The sequence below is a fragment of the Dromiciops gliroides genome, chromosome 4 (assembly GCF_019393635.1).
Source record: "Dromiciops gliroides isolate mDroGli1 chromosome 4, mDroGli1.pri, whole genome shotgun sequence".
NCBI classification, from domain to species: Eukaryota; Metazoa; Chordata; class Mammalia; order Microbiotheria; family Microbiotheriidae; genus Dromiciops; species Dromiciops gliroides.
Window position 1 is genome coordinate 236,069,309 of NC_057864.1, and position 12,152 is coordinate 236,081,460.

The 12,152-nt window shown below is 37.3% G+C and overlaps 1 protein-coding gene across 1 annotated transcript in view; it reads right to left on the minus strand.

The window, feature by feature from the left end:
- Positions 1–12,152, minus strand: part of USP43 (ubiquitin specific peptidase 43) — a 112,699-nt gene that overhangs the window by 12,901 nt on the left and 87,646 nt on the right. The window contains 4 exon segments of the mRNA XM_043999984.1: positions 2,667–2,825; positions 9,383–9,731; positions 10,410–10,536; positions 11,252–11,329. Of these exon segments, the coding sequence (XP_043855919.1) occupies positions 2,667–2,825; positions 9,383–9,731; positions 10,410–10,536; positions 11,252–11,329 (713 nt within the window).

The window sequence follows — 12,152 nt, forward strand, 5'->3', positions numbered from 1 at the left end:
TGGGCATTGAGCTTGCCCATTCCTACGGGAATGTAATAAATATGTCTCTGCTTGACTTGGTGGTCTCCTCGGGTTATTTGGGTAAACTGAGGCAGCTTGCTCCATACACAATCATTATAATTTTTCCAGGCCCATGTAGGCATCGGGGAGTGGTGATAATGGGAAGTGCCAGCACCATGATGACGGCTACAACCAGTGGTTGGAGCACCGCGCCGTTTGTGGAGCCCCAGAGGCCAGTGTGCATGCTGAGGTTTGGTTTTTTTTTTTAATTCTAGCCAAAAGATAGGGTCATAAAAACTTCAAATAACAATTAATTCTTTACAATATGAATAGCCAATCTGCTTCAGTAGAGAGATTTTTCATACTAGGAATCTCATACATAATGAAATGATAGATTCAAATTTCAATCTCTCCATTCTACTACTCCCTTAATAAAAAAAATACCCTCCGCTATATGAATATCTAATTCCTAGGTTCTGCAATATAAAGTTGGCAACATTTTGATGAATATTTTCAGAATAAAGTATATTCTTAAATTCATCCTCATATACTAATGAATAGCAAAACGTTTTACAGTTTGTTGTTCAGTCTTTTAGTCATGTCACACTCTTTATGACCCTGTGGACATAGCGCACCAATACTGTGCATAGGGTTTTCTTGGCAAAGATACTGTAGTAGTTTGCCATTTCCTTCTCTGGTGGATTAAGTCAAACAAAAGTTAAGTGTTACACCCAGGGTCATGACTACTAAACCCCTAATTTCTAAAATTAATAGTAATCAAAGAATCTCAGAAGCCACTTAATCCAACTCATTCCTAAATATGAATCCCCTCTACGACTTATCCAACAAATGGTTACATAGCATTTGCTTGAAGACCCATAGTAACATAGTAGCAGCCCACTAACTCCCAAGGCAGTCCACTGAATTACTTCTCAAGTACTCTAATTAAGAGGCAGTTTTTCTTTACATTAAGCCTAAATTTGCCCATTTACAACCTCCACCCATTGACACTAGTTATGCCCCCCTTTCTGCACCTCCACCTACCTTTACCCCAGGGTCAACAAAACACATCTAATCCTTCTTTCACTGGAGAACCCTGCAGATACTTCACAGATAGCTATCATGTCTCCCTAAACTCTTCCCCAGGATAAACATAACTAATGCCTGCAGCCAGTCTTCTTGAAGTCCTGCATCCTCCTCGTCACTGTTCCCAGATGTCCTCTAGCTTAAAAATACCACAATGTGATATTCAGAATAGAACACAGCAGTACATATGTGGTATGACCAGAGCAAGGGACAGAGGGATCAGTATCTCCTATGTCCTAGACAGTCTCTTTTAATATGGCCTAAGATTACATTTTCTTTTTTGTCTGCCATAGAATATTGCTAAGGAATGCTAATCTAATAGTTCAGATTTTTTAAAGATAAACAGCTGTCTAGCCACACCACACCCTTCTTGTATCTGTGTAGTTGGTTTTTAAACCAAGGGGAGGAATTTAGATTTGTCTTCATTGAATTTCTTATTACACTCAACCCAGTGTCCCTACTTATCAAAATCTTGAGAAGTTCAGTGATTTGTCTAAGGTCACACAGGTAGTGACAGAGTTAGGGTTCAAACCAGGCCTTCTGACTCCCAAAGTGGCACTACAACAACATTCCACTGCAACATACTGCATCACTATCTCTTTAATTATAGTCTAAAATTCAGGAGTTGGGGACAAAAATTGAAGATATGCTTTATAAAGTTTGTAGACTCAATTTTCTCTTGAACTTCTTGGATAACTGGTACATTTCTATAGTCCTCTGACATTGTTCATGCTCTCTATAGTCTTTCAAAGACCACTGAGAGTGGCTCAGTCAGTTCTTTTAGTGCCTGGGTTCTTTGGGACCTGATGACAACTTCCATTTCTCATTTGCCTCAGACTCTCAGCTATGAGGTAGCACTAGATTTATGGTCAAAATCCCAGCTCTGATCCATTCCACATTTGCAATCTTGGGCAAATTGCTTCCCTTCTCTGGTCTTCAGTTACCTCAGCTATAAAATGAGGGGGGCTGAACTAGATGATTTCTAAGGTCCTTTCTAGGTCTAAATCATGACTTTCTTTCAAAAATTGTCCATCAACTCCTTAACATGTTTTATATTACCAATCATGTTGTTTCTGCCTTCAGGTAGTGAATATTTCCACTGCATCCTACCTTGAAGTCCCTATTCCAGAGTGGTATGCCAGGTGGGGCTGACATTTCTGGAACCCCAGCTCAACTGAAGGGCAAAAAGCTAGCCTTAAGGAGGTCAAGAGAGAGGATGGAAGGGTAGGGCCAATTGGGTAGGTGGTCTTCTGCTCTGCCTCCTTTTCCTGGGATATGCTCTTTGGTATTTCTTCACCATTTATCCAAGAAGAAGCCTGGGATAGAAGCCAAATTACCAAATGAAGCCTTTGGCTTTCAAACAGGCTCAAAGAGAGGTCACAATGAGTGTTGTCATACACAATGGGATGGGTAGCATGTGGTTGCATCAACCTACACACTTTAGGATTCCTTTAGCATCTTTCTATGCTCCCTCCTTCAGATCTTTCCTCTGCATAGGTGTACTTCTTTAGGAAGAAAATAAGGATGAACTTGGAGGATCATTTCTTCTACCCACACCCTCTTGTAACTAGCTACAGTACCTCTCATTGAGCTGCTGGCTGACCAGTCAGGAATGATGTTCCTTTTCTGATAAAATAGAATGTAGGCTCTCGGGTGCTGACCTCATCTTCTAAAACAGGGCTCTACTGTGCTGTCATCGTAGCTATACCACTGGCCATCCAATGAGTTTCTGCAGTAGGCTGCGAAGTACAAAACCCCAAATCTCAATTATTGTCACTTTTAAAGGCAGAAAGGACTTTTCCACCTACACAAGGCAAAGGGGAACTATGATTCTTATGAGAAAAGAAAATTAGTCCATGTCAGGCTTCAAATGTGAATTTACTAAAAATATTAATAGCAGCTCTTTTTGTGGTGGCTAAAAATTGGAAAATCAGAGGAATGCCCATTAGTTGGGAAATGGCTAAACAAGTTGTGGTATATGATGGTGATGGAACATTATTGTGCTATAAGAAATGACAAGCAAGATAATTTCAGAAGGGCCTGGAAAGACTTGTATGAACTGATGTATAATGAAGTGAGCAGAACCAGGAGAACATTGTGCAGAGACAGCAATATTGTTTGATGAAGAACTGTGAATGACTTAACTATTCTCAACAATACAATAACCCAAGACAATCCCAAATGACTAAGGATGAAGCATATTATCCACCTCCAAAGAAAGAATTGATATTGATTGAACTCAGACTGAAGCATGCTATTTTTCACTTTCTTTCATTTTTTCTTTTATTCAAGTGCTTATTCAAAATGACTAATATGGTAATGTTTTACATAATTGTACATGTATAACCCATATCTGATTGCTTACCACCTCAGGAAGGGGGGAGGGGATGGAGGGAAGGAAGGATAAAAATTGGAATTCAAAACTATAAGTAAAAATGTTTATTACTACAAAAAAGTTTTTTAAATCTGTAAAAAATTTTGAATTTACTATAAAAATGTACAAGTTCTATTCCATAATTATTAGAAATACATGTATCATAATCCATGTTTAACATGTGTTATGATCATTCTTATAGTTACCCACATTCTGGAAGCTTTTATCCTTAAGTTTTGGAAAGCTGCCCCAGAATTCTGATGCCTCATAGCACAATATACAGGTAATAGTGGGCTCTATATTATGCTAGATTTTCAAGTTGTAACCAGCAAGGTGGCTCTTTATCAAAGTACCTTAACCTTCCCAAAAAAGAATTATGTGCCTAGAAGTAATTGTAGCTACATTCACAGGCAGGAAAATGGCACTTCCCTAATAAAGTAAGATCCTTGAAATAACATAATGGTAATTCAGCACCCTTCCCCCACCAGCCCTCAGAGCATAAGCACAAACTACCATGGGATTCCCTACTGCTTCTGAGACTCTGGCAGAACATACCCTTGCCTTCTCCCATGCTACAAAAGGAGATGCTGATTCAGTCCAATTAAGAAGGAGAGTAAGGGTGCTATTGCAGGCCTAAAGGAAAGGGTAATAAAGCTCAGTTGGATCCAATTCTGTCACCTTAAGAAAGGACTCAGGGCAGGGACCCAGATCTTCTCATAAATCATATAATCCTCAACTAAAGGAAAATGAGGCAGCTTTGAGGGAATACCGATTAGCAAAAGAGATGACCCAAAAACACCTAAAAAGGCTGAAAGACCAAAGATGATTTGAAGAGAAAAATCCCCAATAAAAGTTCAAAGCACACAGATAGAGAAAATTCTAATACCAGAAAGATGAATACATCCTTAAAGAATATGCAAAGCTGGGGCAGCTAGGTGGCGCAGTGGATAGAGCACCAGCCCGGGATTCAGGAGGACCTGAGTTCAAATCTGGCCTCAGACACTTGACACTTAACTAGCTGTGTGACCTTGGGCAAGTCACTTAACCCCAATTGCCTCACCAAAAAACCAAACAAACAAAAAAACAAAAACAAACAAAAAAAAGAATATGCAAAGCTAAAAAAACAAAAAAACAAAAAACAAAACAAAAATGAGAATATACAAAGTTATTTTAATGAATATTATAATACAAAAGAAAGAAAACCAGTACCTGATGAAGTATAGAGAATCCTGTGGAATTCTTAAGAGAGCAGGGGACAACAACAAAAGACTATGGAATGGTTCAAAAGAGAAATGAAAAACATAAAAGGAGAAATTAAGAATAAATATGTCAGAACTTAAGATTTCTCAATGCAGAATTTAAAATTTCAATTAGCAGATTCAAAAAGAAAATGGATGCATGATGGAAACTCTCTAAAGAAGTTAAAGAGAAATTGATAGATTTGTTTGTGCTTTTTTGTGGGGCAATGAGGGTTAAGTGACTTGCCCATGGTCACACTGCTAGTGTCAAGTGTCTGAGGCTGGATTTGAACTCAGGTCCTCCTGAATCCAGGGCCAGTGCTTTATCTACTGCGCCACCTAGCTGCCCCCGAAATTAATAGATTTGGAACAAAAATAGAAGAAAATTTGGCAGAAGTGAAAAGCAGTGATGAAAGAACACATGAATTTTAAACAAGCCAAAGTAACTGACTCTGAAGATCAGTTTGCAAAAATAACTTAAGTCTCATAAGTTTCCCAGAAGAATATAATAAATTTTTTAAAATTTGAATACTATACAGCAGGAAATAATAATAAAAAAACCCAGAACTTCTGAATACAGTAACAAAATATCAATGAGAGATAAGGCCAGCAGAGTGCAAACTTTGGAAGGTTCTGGTCAATACATTTTTATAAAATGCTTACTATGTGCCAGTGACTATGTTAGTACTAGGAATACAAAAAAGAAGAAAATGTCCCTGCTCTCAAAGAACTCACATCTTTTTTTTTTTTTTTTGGGGGGGGGTCAGGGCAATGAGGATTAAGTGACTTGTCCAGGGTCACACAGCTAGTAAACGTCAAGTGTCTGAGGCCGGATTTGAACTCAGGTCGTCCTGAATCCAGGGCCAGTGCTCTATCCACTGCACCACCTAGCTGCCCCCAGAACTCGCATTCTAATGGATGAGACAACATGAAATTACATACATTTAAGACATATACAGAGTTGATGGAAGGTAATCTCAGAAAGAAAGACACTATCAGGTGAAGAAGACACTGGGAAAAGTGTCTTGCTGAGGGTGGAATCTGAGCTGTCTTGAAGGAAGCCAGGGAAACTAAGAGGTGTGAGGAGGGAGAACATTCCATATAGGAAATATAGTGTCATGTTCAAGGAATGCTGTAAAACATTAATAATAAGAAATATTAAAATGAAAAGAACTTTAAAATTTCACCTTACACACGCATCATTTTGGAAAGATGACAAAAATGGAAAATGACAATTGTTGGGGCAGGAGCTCTGTGGAACTATGGTCATATGGTTATGCTTTTACTTCAATAATGTCAAAGACAGAGGGAAAGGACCATATGTACAAAGTACTCGATGAAATACTTTTTGTTTCAGCAAAGAAATGGAAAATTTGTATTCCCAGTATATAGCACAGTGCCTGGCTCACAGTAGGCACTTAATAAATTCTTATTGAATGATTTATTGAAACAAAATGGTGCCTTTCATTTGGAGGATGTTTGAACAAATTATGGCATTTGAATGCAATAGAATAGTACTATATCAACAAGAATGAAAGGGATACCTGGGAAGACCCATATGAAGTGATACAGAGTAAAATTAATAGAAGCAGGGCAGTGAATTTATACAATGAGTATAATAATGTATAAAGACAATTTTTGAAAGACTTAAGAATACTGATCAATGTAATGGACTAATGATGATTCCAAAAGAATGATAATAAATTAAGCTTCTCATTTCTTGGCAGAATGGAGAGAAGGTACAGAAAGAAAGATTACCAGATATATCAATTCATACCAAAGTATGAATTTGTTTTCCTCAATTATACTTATTTGTCATAAGAGAGGCTTTTCTTTTGGGGGAAAAGGGAATTGTGGGGAGGAATACAGGGAGTTGTGAAGGGGGTAATGATAGAAATGCCAAAAGAACAAAAAAGAAAAAGAAAAGTGTCAATGGAATTTTTTTAAATGCAGGAAAAGAGCAGAATGAAATTCAGACAAATAAAGCAGTCTTCGGTACTATGTAAAATTTAAGATTTACATTTTAAAAAATCTATGTCATCTTCTTTCCCATTCTTTTTTATACGTTAATGTTCATTTTACTAATGTTCATCAAGTTCAGATTCAAAATAACGAATTAAATAAATTAAATAAAAGTTCAGGAAAATGTTTGAAAAACAAACAAAAAGAAAACTTGCGAAGAGATCCCACTAAACAACATCATTCTGATTTAAGGATGAAGCTAGAAAAATCTCAACAAAAGATAGAAAAAGTTCTACAAAGATTATTAAAAAACCTATTTTAACCATAAACAACACTTGAACACTTACACTGCTGATCGAGCTTATAAAGATAGAGAAGGAACAAAAGGGGGCAGCTAGGTGGTGGAGTGGATAGAGCACTGGCCCTGGAGTCAGGAGTACCTGAGTTCAAATCCGGCCTCAGACACTTAACACTTACTAGCTGTGTGACCCTGGGCAAGTCACTTAACCCCAATTGCCTCAGTAAAAAAAAAAAAAAAGAAAAAAAAAGAAAAGGAACAAAAAAAGAACAAAGAAGCAGGAAAAAGGAGCTGGATGATATCAAGCATACATAAAGGAGAACTCTATTGGAAGCAACACAACTGTAGGGGTATGTTGAAGGATTGACTGGCAAGCTATCTAAAGGAGGAGGAAGACAACAAAGGAATGAGAAAAATCTTAGATCTTATTAAGAAAATCAGGCAACTGAAAGAATCATAAACTACTCATTTATGTACCTACTTTCCTCTCTGAATAAAATTTTTACAAGAATAATTTACATATGCATCAAGGGCATTTCTGATTAGGTTATTAGTAGGCTTTCACAAGATATATATATATATATATATATGTAGATACACACACATATACATATATATACATATATATATACACACATATATTATATATATCCCAGTAGACCATATCTTTACTATCATCTGATGGTATAGAAAATATAAGATCTTATTCTGTTTATCGTTTGTTGACAATGAAAAAGACAATTAATTTGTATTTTTCCCATGGACACACTGTAAGCTCCTTGAGGGCTGTTTTGGTATCCTTAATACCTATGACAGTGCCCATCAACATAGTATAAACTTAATGCTTACTGACTGGTTGATAGAGCAAAATGTTACATTAAGGCCATCAACAAGATCTCTCTCATGCATTCAATAAAATTATGTACAATTCTATGAGATTTGACGACTCTCTTAATATCAGGCAAAACAAAAACAGGGAGATGTATGTTTTCTAATGGTGTTTCAACATTCATGTAGGAGATACAGAATAGAGTCCAAGTTGAAGATGGATTCCCTTTGGATGATAAGGTCTTCCAGGTGTTTTTTTTTTCTTTCTGCTTTTAGTTAACATTATTCTGGATACATGAAGTTCCAGAACATTGAAGTGTTTTTTTATGAGATCTATAACCAGTCAAGAGGATGATCTGACTATTCAAACAGGAAAATTAAAGTGAGTGAAGAATGTCTATTCTCTAGATTGTGATGTACAATGAGATGAACAATTTATAGAGTTCATCCATCAGTAATTGTACCTCTACCTTGGACACCAATAAAGTGTCAATTTTCTTACCATTTTAAAAGTCGCAGTTAAGTCTCTAAGTTATTTAGTTTCCAACTAAAAACTGTAGCTTGAGTAAGGGAGAAAGAAAGAACAAGCATTAAGTGCTTACTGTGTGCCAGGCATTGTGCTATGAACTGTACAAATATCTCATTTGATCCACACAACAACCCTGGGAGGCAGGTTATATTATTATCTCCTAAAACTAAGGCAGATAGTAGCTAAGTGACTTGCCCAGGGTCATACAGACTGTAAATACCTGAGGCTAGATTTGGACTCAGGTCTTGTTATGACCAATCCAAAGCCCTCTAGCTGCCTCTTTGACTCAAAGATCTTTACACAGAAGAAATGAAATGGGTCCTATATATCAACAAGAATAAAAACTCCAAAGCAACTTTCATTAGGGAAAAATCATTAGGGTAAATTAAATTCTTTTGGATCTTCAAAGGTGGCCAATTACTATGTGAGGGAGAAACTTGGCATGAGGAAAGTTTGTTCTTAATCTATAACTGACAATGCAATCCTGAGTTCCTCTATACTATGGCATTGGTCAGGTCTCTTCTCTCTTTCCTCAAATTCTTGTAGTGAAGATAGTTGTGCTTAGCTGAAGATGCCAGAATTTCTGAGGTCATTTATATAAATAAGATCAAATGAGATCAATGTATGTTAAAGGGCTTTAAAAACCTTAAAGCATTATATAAATTATTATTAAGTACCATGATGATCAGAAAAGACATTTTTTCCCAATAGAATTAGATGCTCAAAATGGATGAATGAAAAAACATTTACTATGTGCAAAGCACTACAAATACAAATAGAAAAGAGAGAGTAACCTGCTCTCAAGGAGTTCTTACTATAATTGAGAAGACAACAACATAAAATAGGTTTCAACTGCAAGTCAGATAGGAAGGTCCCATGGTCCTTAGGGTGAAGTGCCAAAACAAAATCTTTTAAAATATTAGCATTTATAAAATAATATCTGTTCCTCATATTGAATCATCACACAGTACCATGGACAGTGGCAGAACCAAATCTAAAGGCTACTAGCTATGCAAATGAGCACCCAAGAAATATACACTAAGAATTCAACATCAGGAATGGCTCACCTGTATAATGCCCACCTTGCATACTGCCATGGTGGTTACAGACAGCATACAAGTCATACAAGAAATCAAGTGGGCAGCTATTAGGCAGGCAAGATGCCTGTTCCCAAGAGGGCCAAGAGTTCAGCAAATGCTCCTGGCCAAGATTTCTTTTGGCTACGTGGGGAGCCATGTTGAGGCCAGAGAGAGGAAACTTCACCAGAGTGGACAGCTTGTTTCTTCGCTCCCCAATTTGACAGAATCGTTTGAGGTGAATTATGAGAATGTCAGGCAAGGTCCACAAACTTAGTTTCACCATCCCCTGTTGGAGGATCTTGCAATGGGGACATTTCCATGCATCATCAGGGGACAGCTGGAAAAGGAAAATTGTTTTGCATGGATTTTTAGTTTTAATCTCAGTAATCATCAATTAAATATTCAAAGCTAAAAATCTTTTAAGGGAAGTCATACATAATATCATAAACTCTAAATTACTTACATTTTGAAGGGCATGTTAACTTTGTTTCATGTGCTGAAATTGCACTGGTGTTCATGAAATAGTAAGAAACCCAGAGCAAGGCCTTCAACAATTTGGGCAGAGCCCCTGTGGAGACTTATGGGGGGGCAGAGCCCAGAAGTACAACAATGGAGAAGTGTAGATGAATACCACTAGAGGGAAGACCCATATCACTGAGAACATTGATCCATTTAAGTAATGTAACAAAATAATTTTTTTGACAATCTTACCCACATCCATTGCCCCCTTCTTAACTGTTTCATTTCTGTGTATTCACCTGCTCCCACTAATTTTATTTGTCATTACTTTTCTTTTTAGGAAAAAGAAATTATTAAAATAGTGGGGTTCCTACAGGCAATGTCAACCTGCATGAAGGAAGGCTATTTACTTCTGTATAGCTCAGCAGGTAGCAAACACCACAGCATTAAAACACAAGGGACTTTCCTGTACCCGGCCTAGCAGTGTTATTTCAGGAAAATCTTTTTCCTATTAAGCCTTCATAGAGGGTCTGGATATGAGTTGCCTGGCAAGTACCTGTTCCTCCTTAGTATAGAGTTGAAAGCACTCATTTAAGGTACAGCTTGGATGCTGATGGGCCTGCTGTTGGAGCTGAACACTTGGGGCATCCTGTATCACTTCCTCCTGAATATTTCCAAACAAGCTGTGGAGAGAGAGAGAGGTAAAAAGATCAAAGGTTATCAGGTTACTTCATAAGCTTTTCCCTCAGCAATAGGTTTCTATAATCTTTTTCTTTTCTTGGTTGGGCAATGAGGGTTAAGTGACTTGCCCACGGTCATACAGCTAGTAAGTATCAAGTGTCTGAGGCTGGATTTGAACTCAGGGCCTCCTGAATCCAGGGCCATTTCTTTATCTACTGCCCACAAGTTTCTATAATCTTAAACAATTTTTCAATGATTAGTCCTTTAAAAAATCAAGACTGATGTCCAATTCTCACTAGGGTTCCTTAAAAGGATAGACTTTATTTATTTGGCTACTTATTTTTGGCATACTCCTGTGATTTCACTGGTATAGGGAACTCCTATGCAGAAGATTCCCTTCACCAATGTAGAGATGCTTCTCCAAATTACTGTTCCTTGAAGGCACCAAGAAGCTTAGTAACTTTTCCAGGTTTATACAAATAGTATGTGACTTGAACTCATGTCTTCTTGAATCTAAAACTAAGCTCTTTTTTCTCCATACCACACTGAGTGGTATATAGAAATCAATTTATTTTTATCATAGATACCCACTACTTAACACTTCTATTTAGAAGCAGAATTGAGCACAAGGTCAACCGAGTCTCTTGACCAAGGTGCTATCTCTTCTATTCCCTGGAATGACCTTCCTCGGAAATAAAATAAATGCTTTGAACTCACCGCTCTTTGGTGGTTCTATCCCATTCTATTGCCAGCTTGATATGTGGGGGACCACCTGGCCTGCTCAGCTTCAAAGACCTAGGAAGAGAAGAAGGGGCAGTGAAATTCATCACAGAACAATAGCACATAATGGGACTGTGACAAGTAATAGCGAGTAATTTTTCATTCCTATATCTCAGCTTAGTTCAGTAATTCACCCAACCCTGTACTTCTCTTCAAACCAAATACACATGCTCAAAAGCTACTTAAGACCCTCATTACCTTAGGGATCCCATTACGTTAGATGGTGGTTGTTATTACTGTCGTTGTTATTACTAATAGCCAGCATTTACATAGTGCTTTAAGGTTTACAAAACACTTTACAAACTTTAGTAGATTTTATTCTCACAAGAAACCTGGGAACTTGAACCTAGGTTTCTGTTGGCTACAAGTCTAGTGCTCTTTTCATTATATCACAGCCTAAAATCTAAGAACTTTGCACTTACAGCAAATTAGGACATCTGGGTTCAAGCCCTAACTTCTCCAATTACCAGCTGTACGATCTCAGGTAAACCACTTAGCCTTTCTGAGCTTCTATGAAGTACAAATGAGACTAAGTAAAAGTAATCCTGGAAATCTATGAAGATCCTTCTTATGGAGGCAGCTAGGTGGCACAGTGGATAAAGCACTGGCCCTGGATACAGGAGGACCTGAGTTCAAATCTGACCTCAGACACTTGACACTTACTAGCTGTGTGACCCTTGGGTGAGTCACTTAACCCTCATTGCCCCCACAAAAATAAATAAATGAATAAATAAATAAATAAATAGACAGATAAATAAAAAACAAAACAAAAATTCAACAAAAAACCCTCATTTTTTAGTTCAACTGAAACTATTAAGAAATAATATTTTTCCAGCCT